Raw genomic sequence first — 22,951 nt, forward strand, 5'->3', positions numbered from 1 at the left:
TGAGTATAGTATTTTTTCTTAATGGATGGATGGATGGATGGATGACTTACATACCAGGCTTGCATTGCCCAATAAGACTTTGACATTTCTTTCCCCTAGCAAGTGAATTAGGATTACTAGTACATTGTTATCTAGGAAGTATGGTAATCTATTCTCCTAAATGGTAGGTGACCAGGAGAAGTTAATACACATTGCTGGCTCTCCAGCAATGATTGTAGATGATAGACTATTCAAATAAATTATTTTTTTTTTGGGAATTTCCTGTCATTCTTCCTCATACTATGGTATTGTGTATCTGTGTGGGTATTTGTACAACAGTGCTTCACTGCACAAGTCTCTGCAATGTGCGGCCAAATCTCTTTTCTTTTTAATGATACAAACTTTTGCTTTCTGACTTAACACGCTGATATGGATGCACAGTAACATTCTGCTGTGTGCAACATCAATCAACCAGATTTCATAGACATTACAGTGATTGTTTGTTTAATGTCATCTATACAAGGAGCATAATAAATTTATGGATCTTCTACATTGTGTCATCCGCAAGTCACACATTATAAACTGTGGACAATGAAATGGCACCTTGTTTGGATACCTACTTTGTATATGGACGCCAGGAGGTAAGCAGTTGTGTAAGATGATTATCCACAGACAGACAGAAACAGTTTAATATGTTGTGTAGTGCTTTTAACCACATACTAGCTCTATCCAATTGCCTACAAACTTCATGACTCCCCATTGATTGTTTTAAATATTTTTTAACTGAAGCTGTATTGAGAAATATTAGAAACAGATGATGATGATAATAAAGTTAAGTGGGTGCTGATAAGACACAGACATGAATGTGTTTGTGGTTTTAGTCTCATTTTTTTAAAGTTCAAACTTAGATAAGTTAGTCATTTTCCAATTTTTCCAAGATTTTCATTACCGTCAGAAGAGGATAAGGCATAGATATTGTGGAGATTGTTGATTTCAATATGAAATGGAAGAGTTTCAGAGAAGGTTTAGTTTATCCAGGGATGTTACGTGGAGCTCCATTTTACTATAGGGAATAATTTGTACCACTGTGCAAATCGTGTACATTCTTGATGAACTAAGAAATGGTGGCTGAGGTAGAAAAGGTTGCACTAGACAAGTTATGTATACCTAACAATGAGTTTGCAGGAATGATTGGAATAACGTAGGTAGATGTAGGCATTACAGGAGGAACTTGTGGAAATGGTAGGAGGGAGGTGAAGGAAACTGAAGCAAGAAAGGGTTTGGCTAGTGGTGAATTTAAATCAGAATTAAGAATAACAGTGTTTTATGCTTATGCATTTATGTGGTGGAAGATGGCCTGAAGTCAGGACAGAGAGTGAATACTATAGCAAATGGTTTGATATTAAATTGGAATAGAAAGAAAATAAGTTTGAGGAATAATAAACAAATTAAGGATAAGAAAGATAGTTTGTGAGTGAAGAAAATAATGATAATTACTCAAGGAAGGAGATTTCAGAGTATAAGGAAAATATAAAAACTGAGTTGTGTTGAGAGATGGATACTGATTTAGGGGTTGAAAGAATGATGGTTTGGGCCAGAGATGATATCAAAATGGAATACTTGGTATGGAAATTAAAATCTGTGGAAGAAGGACACTTTCTTAAGGGTTCTGCAAAACAAATGATGGCAGGCATAAGACAACAAGTATGTGAATAAACAGAGAGTTCATACAATGCTGTGGGAAGCAGTATAAAAGAGGGGGGTAAACACTGAGAATGTGAAGGGGGATAAGAACTGAGAAGCTAAGTTGTTAATGTTGTTAATTTTATACACACACATATATGTGTGTGTGTGTGTGTGTGTGTGTGTGTGTGTGTGTGTGTGTGTGTGTGTGTGTGTGTGTGTGTGTGTGTGAAATTTGGGAGATAGGAACTTTTAAGAACTGTGAAAGCCTAGATGCATTTTCTACTGACTTTTATAAGAAGGACTGGACAGAGGTCGTATACACACTAAGATATGTCAATGAAGTCCTGAGTTCAGTCTTTGGGGAGGGGGGTGGTCAGTTCTTGGATGCTACAGAGCACCAATTGTCCTAGCCACAGGTGTCAGCTAGAGTGACTGAGATTTTGGAGAAGTACAAGTGGAAGATAAGAGGCAAATAATATATTGTTTTTAATCTATGAAGTGTGTGCCAAGGGATAGTGAGTGGGTAGTTAGTACAAAGTGGGGGTTGAGCTCATGCTAGTGGAAAGACTGACTAAGACAGAGATAGCTAAAATTTAGCAGCAGACTAATTCATGTCCTACACTGGAGTCTTACATCAATATATGTGTAAAGAAGCTGATAATGCAGTTGGAAATGAAGGAAGAGGAGGAATGTTAATGGACAGAAGGGGTTTGAGTTGAAGACTAAGACAATGGAAATAGAAGAGGGCTTGGAAGTCGCAACTGACTGATAATGGGAAGAGAGCCTCTTCATTACCCCTTGTGGTTGAGAACTCTTACTAAGATTGGTGCAGGGTAGGGAACACTAGGGGAAATGATGTGGCATGAGAAGCTTAATACACTGACACTAAAAAGAGAGTTTCTACTAGTTAATGTATTTGATTTATATAATAATCTTAAGTAAATACCAGAGATAAAAGAAGAATTAAAGAAACTGAAGACGCGGTGGCTATGAACTTATGTACTGAATAACTAAACATAGCTAAACGTTATATAGGGGGATTACCACTATGGCCAACATAAATGTAGTCTAAAGGTTGGACAGACCATAGACTTATTTTGGAAATGTCAGAAATAGAACAAAAGATGTAAATGGATGGCTCAGTGGTACATCGGTTTGAGTTGTCACCTCACAACAGGAAGTTGTCTGGTTTGATTCTTGGATGGGGTACCTTCTGTGTGGAGGCTACTGTCCTCCCTGCATTCATGTGGGTTTCTTCCAGGTGCTCTGACTTACTCCCATGTTACAAAGACTTCTTTCTGGAGTTTTTCTCCTGAGGTTTCTGCTGAAAATTGGCTCATTCCAAGTCAGACCTTCCCAGTAAAGAAATGTTAAATAAATAAAATAGTAAGGCCTGATGAATGATGTGACAAGCCCATGATTTAGAGGAAAGGTTCAAACGTGGCATAATGATTTTATTAGATTGTGACATTTTAGTGATGGTGACATTTAGAGGCTGTCAAGTTTAAGACACTCACCACATCATGGAGCTGCTGTGGTCAAGGACATTATGTCTTGAGGTCAACAGTTGGGCTTATTTAAAACCAACTGATAATTTCTGTGGAAGCATTAGTCTCTACTATACACTCGATCTGTAGTTAAGGGGAATGATAAACATAAGACTAACAGCAATTTTTTTTTTTGGCAAATAAGCTATCAGAGGGAGACGTACCATCTAGGTAGAATACCTATTTTGCAGAACTAAGTGAATGTTTAAAATGATTCTTAGACGACTGTACATTTGATTATCATGTTTGAGATCACAACATGCGGGAATTTATTTTCTTAAACTAAGTTAATATCTGTTTTGCCCAGTAGAAATGTATGTGGACTGCACACATTTTTTTATATTTTGATAAAATGTATTAAGTGACATCAAGAATATTACAAACCTATACAGTTAAGATATCTGGGCATAACCTTCACTAAACAAATTAAGTAACAGCAAAATAGTAATGGAGCCATTTATGCAAATATTAAAACTCCCTTAAGAACTAAATAAGAAAGCTACACATGAGACAGTCCACAAGTAAAATTGTACATGAACTATGTAAACCTCTGCTCAAGCAAACAATTTACACGGAAATAAAAAAAAAACAATAGTGTAAGATTGGGAATCTTCATGACTGTAAAGTGGTTCCATACAGCAAGTTATATACCCTGCATCACTCAGACACTACAAAAGACTTTAACATGCCCAGCTGTGAGTACAAAACAACCCCCCCCACACACTAGATGGAATAAAAAAATGTATGTTTTCTCATGGCTGTGTAAGCATCCAATCGCTATCAGACAATGTGCTGTGACACATGCACCTGCCAGCTAATAAACTCAAATAATCATTTGTTAAACTATTTATGTGTTATTTTGTTAATACACCCAGACAGTTCTATCCTGTAGAGAGGTTAAGCCATGAATTTGACACAGATCTCCAGTCTTCATACATTGACCCTGGTAATGGAAGAGCTGACAAGTGGACAGAAGTGGAGAGAGGAGACAATGCCTTCTTTTCTGTTAGTAGGTTGCACATGGTTGAGGTGCTCACTGAGCTTGTTATTAATAACTGCATCTTGTTCAATTGCCTTGTGATTATTAGAGAGACAGTAGACAACCACAATCCTGGAGGTCACTGCTCAAACAGCAACATTCTCAAGGTAGCAAAGCACAGTAACATTGTTTTTGCAGGAAGCAGGCATCCCCTCCTGTAACCGAGTCATACACACACACACACACATATATATATATATATATATATACATATAAATAACTCTGAGTTTACTAAAATTTAAAAAATGGAGACAGTCAGGAAAAATGCAAAACTGATCTCACTCTTCTCCAGTTCTAACTGCTATAACTGGATGCCAACAATCTTCCAGTGATGACATTATGGCCACTGATCATTGGCTCAATCCAGGCAGTAGGACTCCCATGCTCACAATGTGCTACAATCTACAGTGGAGGTCAAAGATCATACCATGTTACCTTCTGAGGAATATGTTCTGCACAAAAGTGTGTGATTTGCTGTTATTAACGTTCATCGCATACTGAAACGTTCTGCACATTAAGTGTATCCACTGAGGATGGAGGGCAAATTACTCAAACTACCCTGCTGGATGCCTGAATGACAGTAGTACAATGATTAAACTCTCTCACAATGAGAAGACAAATTAGCAGAGTCATGAAGACTAGCCAGATGGTCAGGAGGCATGGGGTGGAAAAAAAAAGAACAATGCAACTTACTTGTGAAATTGGAGGTAAGTATTAATCTGTTTTTTAACAGAAGCATGCAGAAGGTATTTAAATTGCAAGAGAGCACCATAATGTTTGTAGTTATCACTGTGCTTTCTTTCAAGTCTTTGCTTGTAATAACAAAATACAACTGCTGAATTGGCAATTAATATATATACACCTCATGAGAGAGAATTATAAAAAAAGTTACTTAACAGAAAATGAGCTGCAACCCCAAAAGTCTGCCAGTCATTGCTATCATAAATATCCCAGAATAGTTCAGGTGCATTGCAGGATATTTTTGCTGGATTTCTCTCAGGTGTAGGATGATGCTGCAATATTGCTTATAAACATTTTTTGCACCATTAATCTGAAAGAAACAGCAAGGTTAAGGAGGCAGGTGCTGTAGTAGTTATTAGAAACAATTTCATGAAATTGACATATAAAAAAGGTACAGAGTTAAGCAAAAGACTCCGTCAGTGCTCCTGATCAGCAAGTGATTATTTCTGAAAGTTGGAAAGACTATTTGATTCTCCCAGATTTGGAATTATGCACAGTCCAGCTGTTCATTCACTTAACATTTTCTTCCATGTAAGTTCATTTCCTTCTGTGTTCTGCCAGGTGCACAGCAACACATCATGTAATCTAACAATGTTTCTCTTGCAGCACCTGGTGATGTAACCCAGCCATCTGTTGTCAATGCCACGGCTACATCTGTGTTTGTATCATGGGGAACTCCACCTGGTAATCAGATTTCCTACAGACTACAGGTTACAGGGCCTCCATCATCATCTCTGACAGTCACCACTCCTTATGTCAGCTTGTCGGGACTGAACCCTGGCAGTGCTTACACCATCACGATCACACCTGTAGCTGCAGACAATGTAACACAGGGGAATCCAGCCACTTTGTTTGTATTTACAAGTAAGTTTTAATTCTTAGACAGTGAAAAGAATATAATACACATGCTGAGTAGTTGGACAGACAGGCAAAATTATATAATAACGAAAATTATGCCAGAGCTTTTTTTATGATTTACATGCTGAAAGGTGAAATGTAATATCTTAGGAACCAGTGTTGATTTAACATTTACAAAAAATAAGTATAACCATATGGGAAAAGATAAAATAATTTCAGATATCATTTTTCCTAATGACCAACATTAAAAATTAGGGTCTATTTTAGAACAGCGAATGATGAGATGATTGAACGCTGTTAGAGCGAACACTAAATGTTGAACTGGCAAAACAGCGAATGGCCGGAATAGCGACTTTTTTCCCAGGGAAAGAAATTGCTGGGCCGGCCGGCCGTGTTTTGCCATTCCTCCACTGTAGTGCGATCTCGGAGTTGGTATATTTATGTAGGGGGGTGTGTGGGGCACTGCCCCCCACATGGTGGGGGTGGTGGGTGAAGCCCCCCCCCTACTTCATTTAGTGTTTTTTTTTTTTTTTTTTTTTTTTTTTGGAACGGCGATTTTTTTTTTCCCTGGGAAAAAAATTGCTGTTCTAGTTGTTCGCTGTTTTGGCTTTTCAACATTTAGGGGTCGATATAACAACGTTCGATCATCTGATCACTTGCTGTTATAATATAGACCCAAAAATTATATATCTAATCTTCCTTGAAGGTTTCACTCTTAGAAGGTGCACTTATAGAGCAATATTACAAGTGGAATGCAGTATAACTTGCAGGATTTCCTTATGTATAAGTGTGAGATGCATTCATATATAAACTATGCTACCTGAGTAATAATGAATTAAATATATTATGAAGAAAATAATAACACTTGAAGGAACCAAAAATGCAAGCATTAAACATAAAACTATACCTTTATTCTATGTGAATGCATGAATAGAAGTCAGGCTTAAACGAAATAAATGTTTATGGTGTCATGTTAATGTTTGCTAAGGTAAGAACATTATTTAGTCTTTCTGCCACCTTTGAAGGAGCATCTTAAAAATCTTGGCTTCTGAGAAATTCTTCAGTCACCTAGGCACTGCTGCCCACAGTGTAAAGAAATTCTAAAAATGCAGTGACAATTCAGATGACGTAAAAAGATAAATCACTGACTATGGCCTAGGTGACCTGTGTTTGATTATGTGATTTGGCATCTAATGGAGCTACCAGGGGAGGAAATGAATGAGTGGCCAGTGCCAGCTCATCCATCTTGGGGAGATGAAGGTGGCTTTGAACTTCCACTTGGGTGAACAGGAGCACTAGATGTCACACCTCTGGTACTTGAGCACATGGAGGATATATTACCGTAGTGCACATGCACAACCCAGGTTATTCAGAATACAGAAGCACTCACCAGGGCAGCATGCAGCAGAGGTAGGTGATGCCCTCAATGTGAATGGATGCCTCACCAAAAAGGGGTAGATCACTGCAGAACACAAACAAGCTGTCTCATTCACTACCACCTGAATCTTTCCACTGGGAATACATGGGCAGGTGGGACTTCCCAGGCAGGAATGAATGTATCATTGTGCTCTTGCCTTACCTGGGAATGCCTGGCTCCTGCCACAGTGAACAAATGAGCTGTTAGGGTGAAGGTAGTGGAACCATCAGGCATGGTCCAACAGGGAGAAATAAAATCTAGAAATGCAATAGTTCAAGTGTGCGCGTAGCTGTAGAGATGGTGATTTTTTTTTTTCTGTTGAAGAGGATAAGTTGCTATTATTTCTAGAAAGCTAACATTATTAGCTGAAGCCAAAAGTTGTTTAATTTTTTGTTTAAATTCTTAGCTCATCAATATTGCTTTCAAATGCGCTTCCTGCAGCACTGGATCAAACCTGTTAATATATGCAGGCACTTTGAAGTTTTACACTTGGCAAGTGTGAAAAACAGGCAGACAAAAACTCTAACGGATATGCAGAGGTACATTTATAAGCTCATCATGCAAGTTGCAAATGCAGGAAAATCTCTGGTAATGAGCATAACCCTACCTTCACCAAGAACCATGCCAAGGTACAAGGAAAGCATGACTGATTTCAGGGCTAGCCACTTGACAGTATAAAGCTAGGCTCTAGATGTTTGTCACTGTTGAAGTGACATCCCCATGCCATGTGCAAACATTTGAAAAAGGGGGTTGTGGATGTACATATATATATATATATATCTGTATATACAAATATAAATAAAAATATAAATATAACAACAAGCCCACCTGAAACCCCAGCATCAGAGTTTGTGCCCTTGTATATTCCCAGTTCTCTAAATATATAATTTTGATACAACCAAAGATCCAACTGTAATCGCCACCAGGAACAGAAACAGGAACAATAATGCAAAAAAAGGCAATCCAATATTTTATTGAGCAGTATTCTAGCCCTCGATGTAATCACCTTTACAGAATCTAAAAACACTACCAAGCAATGCTTTAAATACACCCTCATAGATTAACCCACTTTAATTAACCAATTAAATAATTAAATTCTAAATATATAAGCTGGAACTCTCATTGTGTGTTTTCCTTTTTCTTTTTTTTGAATGAATGCAGTTGTGAGAAGATTTGCTATATATACTCAGACATTCCTAGGTAAGATAAGAGCTCAATGGCACATTCATTCCTGCCTGAAAAGTCCTATCTGCCCATGTATTCTCAGTGGCAAGATTCAGATGGTAGAGAATGAAACATGTAGGATGTTTATGTATCTTGTATTAGGTTCTATAATGCTATGATTATAGAAGGATTTGTAATTATCATTAGATTCTAATGCCTATCTGAGTTTATGGAAAGCCTGTGTTTTTCTGACGGCATTTTTCAGTTTCTTGGATAACCTTTTGATGTAGAAGATGACTATGATGTGTGGGTCTTTAATACTACTATATATTCTAATGAGCATTTTCCTTTTATTGTACCATTTCTTTATGCATGTGGGCCATAAGGCTGGTTTCCTCTTCCCCTTGCCCTTTTGTTTAGTTTTGGTAGGGACAGAAAGATTTATGCAGTCTTCTAGCTGACAGTAAAATGTATTCATGTACCTACCAGCCATGATTACACTCACAGTTTTAAACCTGTATGCAGAAACCCTGAAATAGCCGGTGTAAGATGTCCTTGGCACAGTATGTAGGGCTTTGTAGTTATTAATCTCATACTGACATCCACTGAATCCCACTCATATGATACCAGTTACTCTGCAAATTGTTGAAATCAGTCATCTTTTTCTTGTACCTTGGCAAGGTTCTTGGTGAAGGCACACTCACATGTACACTGACATCTATGACTGATTTAGAGTGACTAATCCACTAACTACATGCCTTTGAATGTGGGAGGAAACCGGAGTAACTGAAGGAAGCCCATAGATACAGGGAAGACATGCAGACTCCACAGAAGAAGATTTTCCGCCAAATTAAACGAGTAACTTCCATTTAGTAAAACACGGCTCATGGAAAATGCTGCTGACCTTTAATAACCTATCAAAAATTCTAAAAAAAAACAATACATAAGATTATACCCATATATAAGTGTGTGTGTGTGTCTGTGTGTGTGTGCATTTGAAGTAAACAAATCATTATTATTCTCTGAAATCAGCCAAGAGATGAGTATAATGTGGTTTTCTATCAAATCCCTGAAAAGTACGTAAACTTAAAAATGTCGACCTAGAATAGTGAGCAAAATAAAATCAACAATAGGATTTACATGCTCTGAGACAAAATCTCAGAGCAGGCAAATACATTTTTTTTTTTATTGGAGTGCTAGTGGGATTTTATCTCATGTTTGTTTGAGATCTCTTTAAGCTTTACAGTTTACTCGACTGTATTTTGAGGATGCTAGTTCTGAATTTACAAAAGAGAGATGTCCGCCTGTAAGCTCACTGATGCTGCATCCCCTTTACCTTTTACCTTTACCTATGTCTTTGTTCACATTCAAAATTCTTTCATGATTTTAAGGGAACCATTTTTGGGATAGCAAACTTTTAGAAATGTAGAAACCTTTAAAAGCAAATATGGAGTGGGAAATATAGCCATACAGTGCATCAGTGTTTATCCTTTCAGAATGGAGGTTCAGCTTTTTTTTTTTTTCCAGCAGCAAAGTATCCATTCTTTTCTTCAGTCTTAAAAGTCGCAGCTACCTTGCAGGGCTACCTCTAATGGTCCTCAGGAATCTGACCTTTGTGTTGGCGGGTACCAACTGGAACTCTATAACAGATGATCAGTGTGGTAGTGCAAAAGACATAGAGGCAACAAGTTATTATTTTGAACAGCATGGGGAGTGGGAAGAATGTATTTTCCTGATAAGAATAAAATTAAGTCATGGAGGGAATCATGGGCAATAGGGTGACTGCTTTACTAGAAGGCATGACGACCCACCACTGCTGACTAATTTGTGATGTTGATATCCCATCTCTGAGCCAGTAATCAAGGAGAATAAATCCTCACCACTGGCTCCTGAGGGGGGATGTTCACTAAGAGGATAACAAGTACACACGCAGTATTTCCAGATGCAGCTCTCTGCATCAAGTGCACTTTCCATTAAGAGCACACAGAGACCCCAGTCAGTCTGGGGCTGGTTCCTCTTTCTCCAGATCCCCAGTAAGACTCCCCACTGGCACAGCTATAGAGTTGAGTCTTTAGCCAGGGTTCCAAACCAAGTCCTCCAACACTTTCTGTCCAACCAGTACTGCGTGTCCCTGCCCAAGTAGCTGACACATACAGTCTTGGAGATTTGATTTGTATGCACCCACACACACTTGGGAAAGGACGGCACAGCTTTACTAACTATGCCTCCTTTTTCCCCAGACTATAAGGATTGTTACCACTGCCACCAGAACCCCCTGACAGCTACTGTAAGGCCCTTAACAAAGGGTGTCCAGGCTTAATATGTACTATTAATAGTAATGCAAATGGTAGTTTGACCAAGAACAAGGTTGTTAGGAGTGGCCCACAAAGTGTCACCAAATAAATATACAAGTACTCTCAAAACTTAAATATCTCTACAAAGATCAGCCACAATAAAAGGTTTGAATAGATTTAATACTAAAAGAACAAGCCAATACTAAATATATATTCACAGTGACATCAGAATTCAAAATCACAAGAAATATTTAAAACAACATTGAAGGACAGTGTTAAACAAATAAAGAAAAATAATATCTAAATTAGGTCTCACTATATTCTTGACTGAATCTAAGGGAATTATACTATTTCCTAGTAACTTACTAATAGAGCAAGGCAGATGATGTGGTGACTGGTTCTTCTTCTTGTCACTTCTAAGACAGAATACAGAATGCTCTGTCTCACTCTAAGAAACGTCTCAGAATAATATCTAAAATATTACTCGTGAGATAGCTTGCAGAATGATATCATTTCTGGTCATCTGACTTCTAGTTTTCATGCAACCCCCCCCCCCCCCATTCCTGGCAGTATTTGGCATCTAGCTGTAAAAATACACAGACATGGGCTTTTGCTCAGATCTTTGGCAGGTGCTGGAAGTCATAAAACAATTGCATTCCTTCATGCTCCCAGAGTAGCAATTAGTTGTGTCTCTGGCTACACTGAAACCTGTGAGATAGCATCTTTATGGCCTAGCCTATTAAGTGATTTAATTTCACATATTTTTCTAAGGTTTGCTGGACTGAAGTTAACCCTTCAGTTTCCACTGTTAAAACAGATACATTTAAACAGTTAGAATAGTGCATGTACATTTCTGTTATCTACAATAGGTATACTGTGGTTACATTTCAAACACAACACTTTACAGATACCTTTTCAACACACATGTCTGTACAAAGCAGTTTGATATACACATGACATACAGTTCTAATGCATTTTTAACACAAGCATCTTGTATAAATCATTTCAATATTCACCAATGACATATAATTATTTACAAAATTCCAGCTAGCTGTGCAGGCAATACCTCCTTTTGTCACAGAAGGCATTACTTTTCAAGTTAAGAAACAACATGGTTCCATGTGAAGAAAAACATCTCAATCAAACTTTATCCATTTTTTTCCATCTAGGCTAGAGTTAAATTTGATCAGGAACTGGTGGCATAGGTCGTGTATGTGGTTAGGCCTTTCACATGGTACTACAAAGTTATTTGATTGGAAAACCTGAGCTGCATGGGAAAAGTTCAAGACTGGAACTGGATTATTGCTTAGTAAAAGGGAAGAATATAATGGCTTGTGGTAAGATGGGTGATATCAGGAATAGGAAAAGTGACTAGTTGCCTACAAAGGGATCAGTTCTGGGTCTTGTACTCTTATGAGCATTGGAAACACATTTGTAATGATATTTTTGTTGATGATTTATACATATATCCATCTTGATATATAAATATATATGGTTCCCCTTCATTTGACAAGGGGTTGGGGGGCTGAGAGCATGTGTGTGTGTGCGTGTGTGTGTGTGCGTGTGTGTGTGTGTGTGCGTGTGTGTGTGTGTGTGTGTGTGTGTGTGTGTGTGTGTGTGTGTGTGTGTGTGTGTGTGTGTGTGCGTGTGTGTATGTGCGTGTGTGTATGTGTGTGTATGTGTGTGTGCGTATGTGTGTGTGCGTGTATGTGTGTGTGCATGTATGTGTATGTGTGTGTGCGTGTATGTGTGCGTGTGTGCATGAGTGTGCGTGTGTGTGTGTGTGTGTGTGTGTGTGTGTGTGTGTGTGTGTGTGTGTGTGTGTGTGTGCGTGTGTGTGCGTGTGTGTATATGTGAGTTAGTGTTTGTTTTGGGGATCAGTGAAGGATGGGTGTTGTGTGTTTGTGTGCGAATTTGTGTATTTTAGGGTAAGGGTAAGATTATGAAATCTATCACTTACATGATTGCCTTTATCTAGTAACTTTAATCCTTCATGACTTCTCAAAAAGCAACATATTTTATGAAGAGTATCCCAAAATTATTAGGCTAAAATCTGGAAATTCTGTGAAATTCTTGTCAGTTAAGAGGTATATTGTGGGGACGTACTGCCAAACTGGGGAGTTTAGTCTGCAGAAAAATACTGCATGTCATAAGTAGCATGCATCAGAGCTCAGGGAGCCACCACAAATGGGAGAGATATGCATCAGAGCTCAGGGAGCCACCACAAGGGAGAGGGGTGCTCCATCAGAGGTGGTGAAGTAAGCTTCCTCCCTACCATCTGGCACTTACTGCTGAGGATTAACTGGGCCAATAAAGCTACACAGGCAGAAAGGAATGGCTGTGTGTCTCTTCGCTAGCGTGCCTCAGTGGTATCTGTCAGGCTGTAGGTCTCTTAGTTATCTCAAAGGTGCTTTATAAGTACCTATCAGCCTGTAGGTTTTATGGCTAGCTCAGAGGCACATCAAAGGTACCTATCAGGCTGTAGGCCTCTTGGCTAGCTCAGAGGTGCTTCATAGGTGCCTCTCCAGCTGTAGGTCTTTTGGCTAGCTCAGAGGTGTTTTATAAGTACCTGTCAGCCTGTAGGTCTCATGGCTAGCTCAGAGGTGCCTCATTGGTGCCTATCTTCCACTCCATGGAATGAATGGTCTGGTTGGCTGCAGGCAGTGGAGTCACTGGTTGAGGTTGTTTGTATATTGAAAAAAGAAGATGAAAAGGAAAATAGGCAAAATGTCAGAAGAAACTGTGAAATGGATATATACCGTAACAAATGTTACAGGAGATGTTAGTAATAATAGGGATGGATTTCAATGCAAAGTACAGAAGGCATCTACAACAGTCTGACATGACACAGTAATACATGCAGTACAGAAAACTAGAGCTAATCAAGCAAGGTGTGTCGTATTATGATAGTAAGCCTACAGTAAATCAGGCCCACAAACAGTTATCCACAACAGGACACAGTACAGCATGACAGAAACCAATGAACAACAGTTGAGAACTATACAACAGAGAACAACTAGTTATCCTGAATTCAATATCACTAATCTGCTAGTATAGGAGAGTCAGGTTGGTAGGACTAGGATGGTTAGCAAGATGAGTAGCTGCTACTGTCATAGGTACTTCAGTACTATATTATACTATGTTACATATTCCTAAAACATACTTAGGTGAGCTCAGAACATCTCAGATGTAGTTGGACTGTTTTTTTTTTTTTTTCTTGAATTTTTTACTTGCTGTCAGTAATGATCAAAGATGCAGGCATGTGAGGTGAGAGGGTAGAGGGGCATATGCTGAGAACAAGATTAAGAGTTGATTATTTCCTCTTTCACAGAACCAGTACCTGTCATCAGCCTAACTGTCACCTCTGCTACAACCTCTTCGATCTCCTTATCATGGGGTGCAGTACAAGGTAGCCAGATTACATACAGACTGCAGGCTGTGGGGCCATCTAATGCATCCACTACAGTATCAACAACAAGTGCCACTTTGTCAGGACTTGTTTCTGGTTCCAGGTACAACATCAGCATCGTGGCAGTAGCTGCAGACAATGTAACATCATCAGATGCTGCTTCTGCTACTGGATACACAAGTAAGTAATTGCACAGCAGCTGCATCATGTATTATAAAGTGGTATTGTTACAATAGCCATCACTCAAACTGTTTTCCACAATGTTTATAATTTCTTAAAGGAAAGAGGTTTCATAATACTTACACATTATGAGAATACTGAGTAAAATTATAAGTAAAAGGTTAGCAAGGTGCTTAACAATTAAGAAAATAAGAACAATAGACTGCTATTTAAAGCATATCTAGTGCAAGGTATTCTCTACAATAAACTCTGCACAGTATACAAACTGTGAAATATTCCACATACAAAACTTTTTATAGCATGATTGTTTTTTTAAAGTCATGTCTCATTAGGTAGACAATAATTGCTTGTACTTGAATTACAAAATTAGCTTATCAATTTTTAAGTGCTGTTTAACCTACATGCATCATAAGCTGTTTCCTGTACTGGGATAGAATTGTCTTTCTTACTCTGTTTCTTGTATAATGCACAATGTACATGTTTTCAGGTGTCTGCAAAGTCAGCTGTGCTGAAACACAATCCATTTGAAATACTTTTGGTCTTTGAGTTCGGCTGTGAAAGTCTGCTTTTGTCTTTCTTTTTTAGTGTCTTACTGCTCTACCAAATGTTTAGTCATATATTTTCTAATTATTAATTTTCCTCTTAACTCTGGAAAAATATATTCCCTCACCTCTCCTTATATGTCTCTCATTCTATTTGCAATTCCAGGTTTAGTATTATTAATTTAATTTATTTACATTTTCTGTATTGTATGTTATTGGGCATATTTTCACTAAATTAGTGACTCATACAGGCCACTGTCAAGTGCAACCAAAGTGAAACAATACGATACATTGTAACACGTGACTGACATCACACTTCCGCACTCATCTAACTTCTGATTTTGTGTTCACAAAGTACTCATAGTTTCCGACAATGCAACACCATCATTGGAATAACATCTCCATTACTTTCTAGCACAGCTGCCACCATTGCATGCTTCACACCATGCTTACCTATATCTGATTTTAATAAAGACAGTTATCATGTCTGAAAACAATGACCTGTCATCTAACTTCCAACAGTTACTTATAATTTCTTAAACTTACTGTTTCACAGCATCAAATATTAGATTCTTTTTATTGTATCTATTTTGCTAGCCAGGTAAATCTATCTTTCTGTTAGCTCATAATAGTTCACTTTCACAAATACTTCTGCAACACTAATACTTCATTATCAAGTACAAATCACACTCTATACCCCCAAACCTATCCTGTCTTCCATTTAATCACAATAGACTTCAAGATGTGATATTGCAGCTTCACCTCTGAAAAAGTGGCACATGCTCATGTACAGAAAACATTGTAAAGTCGCAACTGATTAAAAATTCATTTCCCAGCACCCCAAGCGACAAGAATAAAAATAAGCCTGATGGAAGAAGGGCAACTCATGCTGCTCTAAATCCATGGGGAGGGGGGGCAGGCACCCACAATCACAATTTTTATATACTGTATGATGTCTCAGCAGGGGTTAAAGGATAGCCTCTTCAAATAACCACAGAGTCGTCTTTCAGGTATAATGCTCCCAATTAACTTAAGTGTTCAACTTTCCTACATGGTGCTTACAGCAAGTTGTGTTTTTATGATTTGTGGGAAACCAGTTCTATAGCTCGCCTCTCACAGCCTCTGTAGCTACATGCACTAATACTGAGGGGCAACTGGCTCAGATATACAGGGAGTACTTTTTTATGGCATAACAAAGTTTTCCCTATTTTCTCAATGTGGTTTAACATTCAACCATATTAATCAATCCTAATCAAAGTACTTCCTAATTAACATGTTAACTGGCTTCACAATCAAAAAAGCCAAACTCAGTGAATCTGGAATCTCTCCCCTTGGTATAGAACAATAACCATGCATCTGAGTTTGAATTCCTATGTTCATTCCATCTCTTCAAGGTACAATAACTAAGAATTACCTGATTTTAATCTCTGTTTTGAGTTACTTGTGTAGCCCTGTAATGTACATTATAATCAGCTATACACTCAACGATGGCTATTTCTGTATATATAAAGCACAGGACTCTCTGAAACAGTTTTTACTTTGTTTTCAGTTACTTGTGTGTCTCTGAGATATGCATTACAATGCTAGCTATACCCTCTAATGGCTGGTTCTGTATGTATTCAGCATGGGACTCTGAAACAGATTTCACTTTGTTTTCATTTGCATGTGGCCCTGAGATATGCATTTAATTGTCAGTTATACAGTAGAGAATGACGGTTTCTGTATGCATTCAGCACAGAACTTTTTTAAACAGTTTTCACTTTGTTTTCAGTCACTTGTGTGATCCTATAATATATATTGTAATGCCAACTATATACTAGACAATGGCTGTTTCTGTATGTTTTCAGCACAGTTTTAACTTTGCGGGTCTAGAGCTGTTGAGTGTAAGCCATGATAATACCTACTGTAATTTCTAGAAAAGCACAACATATAACAGCTTAAAAAAGTCTACTTGGCATTCAGTGCTGTTCCCACATACAAATTGGCAGGATAACATAATTATCAAAGCTAATGTAATTCAGAAACAGCAATACTTTTTAGCACAGCTGTCAACTTTGAGTGCTTCACAGCATGCTTACCTACACCTTCTAATGAGACAGAAGCCAAAGCAGCTGTCCAGGGCAGTTATAATTGCCAGCAGTACTGGAATAAGATTAATGTGAACATGGGCATACACATGCACATACACACAGACTGATTCTGACACCGGCTGGTACACACACACACACGCACACACACACACACACACACGCGCACACACACACACACACACACACACACACACACACACACACACACACACACACGCACATGTGTGTGTGCATGCATACATGCACATGTTCATACATACAAATACACACAATTATGTACTCACAGGACACACAGACTCACTCAAATATACAAATACACGTATAGAAACACTTACACACACAATCATATATCCACACAGACTGTGACTCAGACACAAGCTCATGCATATACACACACATGCTCACACACACACACACACACACACACACACACACACAAGAGCATTCATGCACATGAGCACACATGCAAACACACGCACATAATCATACACTCACATACAGAACACACATGGACACAGACTCACTCACACAGAAACATGCACACATGCATACGAGCACACTCACTCAGAGTACATATAGACACACACACACACACACACACACACACACACACACACACACACACACACACACACACACACACACACACACACACACACACACACACACACAAATGGAAAAGGAAGGAAGCCGAACTGGACCTCTAAACCAGAATCAGTGCATTTTGTATGCTTCTACCCCCATGCCAACGAGCAGTATGTTGTATTTGGCAAGGCAATGATGTCATAAAATTATTACAGATTATTCTGATTCCCTGAATCTATCCATGTGAGTATGAGACTTAAATATAAAGATAAAAGCATCACCTTTTATGTTCCCTCCATCAGTATGTGGAGACACTGATACACAAATGCACTATAATCCTATAGGTTAACAGATTGCTACCCAGTGTGGCAATGCAAACAATATAATACATCCAAAACTTAACACCACTGATATATAGCAGGACACACTGCCTGCAGTCCAGCTGTGAGGCATAGGGTGATGATATCCTAGACTACATCCCAGCTTCCTGAGGTTCTTATAGTAAAGTAGGTGCTAAAGAACTGGCTGGAGAAGAGAGGCACATGTTACAGAATGGCCTGCTTATCTTTATCTGAGGGAAAGTTTTTTTAGGTGTATCTGGATTGTGGAACCCAAGTTAAAATTCCTGGTGTGTTTTGGGGATTACCAAAGGCAGTTAACCTTCATGTGATAGAATAATTCATCCCATGTCTCTTACAGAAGCAGGTGACATTATTCTTGCATATGCTGATTGCACATCATGTATTGGCACATTTTGGGATACCCCAAAGGGAAATCAGTAGGATTTAAAGAGAGTCCCCAGTCCTTTAACAATCTGATGACTTTATTTCACTGAGCCCTCCCCTCTGTGAAGAACAAATAGACAGTGAGTTTTAATCTCTGGGTGAAATAGATAGGCTGATTGTTAACTGTCTCATCTCTAGCAGTTTGACTAACTTATTTAAAGAATAGGAGAAAACAAACAAGTGCCACAAATGGTAAAAAAAATAATAAATTAAAGCAATTAAAAAAAAAATCAGACAGTAATACAATAATTAACCAGGCATTTAATGAAAATCTTTCAAGTAGAGTCTTTATTCAGTCTATAAGGTCTTGAAGTGTTGCACTTTTAAATACAAATAGGTTTCTTATATTGTAAATAATTCCTAGTATCAAATTTCAACATGCTCAAGGACAGTGGCTTACATAATGCACAATTCTCATTTTGATGAAGAAGAACATGTTGGATACTACCAAATTAACTATTGCTCGTACCCATCTCCTCTCTTCCCTCCTCTATGCTTCCCCGATCCTCTCTTTTCTCAATAAACGTGAACTTAACATGCTCTCTCTTGCCTATAACCACATTGCCAGATTTATTACAGGTTCCCCTTATCGAACCCATCATTGCCTTAATCTGCGAAGACTTGGCTGGTTGGAACTGCCAAATCTCCTCAAACTTAGCCAACTCGCCGAAGCTTATAAAATTATCAACCATCCTGATAGAACTCCCTCACTGTGCAAAATTCTAACTCCATATACTAACCTCAATAGTCTCCGATCATCAAACAGCATCCAGATCCTAACCATTAAAGCAAAAAACTCAGGTGGGGATGCCCTTTATGCAAATTCCATTGGCAAGCAGTGGAACTCCCTGCCAAACAACCTTAGACTTACTTCTTCGCTCTATCATTTCAAAGCTAACCTTAAAGAATATCTCTCCACACAATGGACATGCCCATGTCGAGAACCTGACTAACTACATATCTCTTTACTTCTAGGTCCACTTCCCTAGCCCATTTCCCTAATTGCAGATCTCTAAAATTTCTCTTTCCTTTTAGTAATAAGGAAAATCTCTGATTTCAGTCTATTTTTCAGTATCTTTAACGAAATCAATGTTCTGTGTATAATTTCCTGTCTGTCCTTTAGTCTTATATAACATCTATGTAAATTTTCATTCCTGCATATGTAAGCTGTATTCTCTTGTTGTAACAATACTTTGAATCTTGCAATTTAAATATGTACTTCTATTGTGTATTGGAGCTTTTCTCCTCGGGCCTCTACTGAAAACGGATATGTATCCAGTTAGACCAGCCCGGTTAACAAATGTAAAATAAATAAATAAATAAATAAATAAATAAATAACTGTCCAGTTTTCTGTTTCCTAGTGTTTTCATATGCTCATATAGACTGGCTGTAATGGTAAGAAATATCTGATCAGTAATAACCTTAATTAGGTTCCTTAAGTCACTGATGCCTTTTTCAGAATTCTAAGACTAACTATTTCTAACAGTAACCATAATATTATTTGTTTGATCAAAGCTATTTATCATATTATTGTAATTACAATTAACATGACAGGAATAGGTGTCACTGATGTAAATTGGTTCTGCTGAACTATATAGTTAATTAGTTAACTAGTATATATTTATACCCAATGAGATAAAATTTACTTTTCTTCTTTTTTTTGAAAGATATAGAGAATGGCAGAGAAAGTACCATATATATCTGCATTACACAATAATGCACTCTGATTTTGATCAATCAGTACATTAAACTCTCTAACAGACAAAGAGGAGAAACTTTGCGGGTAATTCATAAAGGTTACCATGACATGTATACCTAGTGCACATGTTATGGAATTTTTTTTGAATTCAGAGACAGCCCTAACATGATGCATCATGGTACTCTACCACAAAGACAAGCAGCACCACATCGGGCTGGCTGTGAGGCCATCCTGAATGCTATGAGGGCAATCCAGGGGAAAGACATTTGCCAAGCAAAGGATGGGACTATTATCTCTCCGGATCCCTCGACAAAATTATTAGGGGTAAATATAGACAATAACCTAAAATTCAACACTCATGTAAACTTAATGATTAAATCCATCAATAAAAAACTAGGCTCGCTATATAGAATAAATAGATTCTTGACCCCCCCAAGCTAAATCTGCCATTGCCCAAACCCATCTTCTCTCCACACTCTTGTACTCATCCCCCTTATTACAGAATATTAATAAAGCAGTCATGAACAAACTCACTATCTGCTATAATCATATCGCTAGGTTTGTTACTGGGTTACCATATAGAACCCATCACTGCACCAATTTAACCCAGCTTAATTGGCTTGAGTTACCAAAACATATTTCATATAACCTTCTAGTCCTTGCCCACAAAATAATTTATAACCCTGACTACCCTCCCTCACTCAAAAAACTTATCTCCCTTTGCAATAACCCTCGAACACTGAGGTCATCCTGCCGCCTCCTCATCCAAACTTGTAAAACTAATAACACGGCTGGAGATTCTCTTCTTACCAACTCAGTAGGGAGAATCTGGAACAAACTTCCTCCTGATATTACCTCACTCCCCTCCTTAAGTCTATTTAAGACCAAACTAAAACTCTATCTACAGTCAACATGTACCTGCTACTGTCTTAATCCTGGCTAGCTATCTCTCTCAACTTACATTGTTCCCAGACTCAGGGTCTCAAGTATATCTACTGAATCATAGTTTGAATATATTGTAATTACTAACCTTACCTTGATTTGATTTTATAAAACTAAACCTCTACCTGTATTAGTTAATTTATATTTGTTTTTTTTTTTTTTTTTTGTGACTTGTTTGTATTGTCTTGTCTGGAGCTTTTCTCCTCGGGCCTCCGCTGAAAATGGACATGTATCCAGTCGGATCCTCCCAGTTAACAAATGTAAAATAAAAAAAATAAAAAAAATAAAAATAAAATGGTCTCTCTCTCCCAGAACTACATCCAGGATGGCATCTACATGTTGAGTGATTTATGTAATTGCTTTGATGTGTAGATCAGCACAGTAGACCCCATCACATCATGGTAGTGAACATGGCTAAAAGGGAATGACTAGTCACAAGGGATTATTCAAATCCCAAGGACAATAATGGTAGCTACAGCAATGTGGAACTCAGAAAAAGGGGAGCCACTAGACTTCAGAGATTAAACACAAGTGCCATAATAGCACTGAAAGCAGTATGGGGACTGGGAGGTGGATGGAAACATTAGACTACCACACATTTGTTTTCATCTTCCATTATATCTTTCTTCATCTGTTCATTTAATACTTAAAAAAATCCCTTTTATTTTTTAGCATTCCCTTATAATACTCAGAACTTTTACCATCCAGTCCTGACACTGATTCATTCTTACCTTCTATTATTACCTTCTCTGTTTTTTTTATTATATTTTTTTTCAAAGGAATAATTTAATTTATATAGTTTTTCTATTTCCATTCATCCTGTCCATCCATTTCCTCTTTTTCATACATTTTATCTATAAAATTCTCTGCCACTTCCATGATATCTTCTTCTTTGTATTTTATGTCTCCTTTCCATTTACAATACCATCCATCTTTCCTTCTCTCATTTTTACTTCATTTCCTAAATGATAGGAAACCTTTTTCTTTCCTTTCAGAAAAAAAAATTTGATTTTATAAAATTATTTTACTACTTTTTTTCTCTATTCTTTTCATATGTCTGTTTTTCTATTCCCCTTATTTTGTCACTTCCTTGTTGTACCGCTTTTTCATAATTCCTTAAAATGTCTTTATATTTCATCTTAGTTCTTTAATTTATTCTTTCTTCTACTTCTAAATACATTTTTATACTTCTGCTTACCCACCACTGTTTGCAATTTTTATAAAATGGTCTCATTGTCTTATGATCTTTCCAAAATATTTATTTTTTTCTTTTACATTTTTTATCCTTTATAAACAGTTAATCTCTTTACCCATTTTCTTTATTATGTCTGTTTCCACTATTCTAGCCCATAATGCTGCTGATTTGAAAACTCTGCTATCTGTATTCCCCTGTTATTTCTTCCATGTCCCGATAGTAAACTATACAATCAACTTCAGACTTAAAAATTCCCTTTTAAATGCCCATTCACTATTATTTCCTACTGTAAAAGCTCTGCATTTTATTAATTGCCTTAACATTTTAATATCATGTGCTATTTTTCCCTTTTCTCAGCTCAGTTTACTGTTAAATTCCTCTACCATCACTACTGACACTTAATAAGACAATTTTTGAAATTTATTTAAACAACTGTTTTTTTTTCTGTTATATTAGTTTACACAAGTCATTTTTAATATGATATATTTTTTCTCATTCTCATATCACATATCAATACCCCTTCTGGTACTATTTTTATCACATATAGAATTCTTATTTATTATTTTTTTGATGGTATCTAGCAAGCCAAAAAAAATCATTCATTTTATTTCTTACACCATTCTACCATCACCAAACCTCTTACATCATTTATATTGCTACTCACATTTAATGGTAAAATTCTTACATAATCATGTAAGAGTTTTAATTCCAGATCTCAATTTATTTTCCTTTTCTTAAGTCTCTCACCAACTGAATTTTCCTTATTTTATTCCTACTCTTCTCGTAGCTGCATTTCTC

At 37.4% G+C, this 22,951-nt stretch overlaps 1 protein-coding gene across 1 annotated transcript in view; it reads left to right on the top strand.

Annotated features, from left to right (window-relative positions):
* LOC122801341 (mucin-19-like) overlaps positions 1–22,951 on the top strand; it is a 938,154-nt gene that overhangs the window by 160,724 nt on the left and 754,479 nt on the right. Inside the window, exons 9-10 of the mRNA XM_044070881.1 lie at positions 5,599–5,856; positions 14,057–14,314. Coding sequence (XP_043926816.1) covers positions 5,599–5,856; positions 14,057–14,314 — 516 coding nt within the window. The remainder of the gene's footprint in view (positions 1–5,598; positions 5,857–14,056; positions 14,315–22,951) is intronic.

Source organism: Protopterus annectens, chromosome 4.part1 (genome assembly GCF_019279795.1).
Source record: "Protopterus annectens isolate FY-2018-M chromosome 4.part1, PAN1.0, whole genome shotgun sequence".
Taxonomy (NCBI): domain Eukaryota; kingdom Metazoa; phylum Chordata; order Ceratodontiformes; family Protopteridae; genus Protopterus; species Protopterus annectens.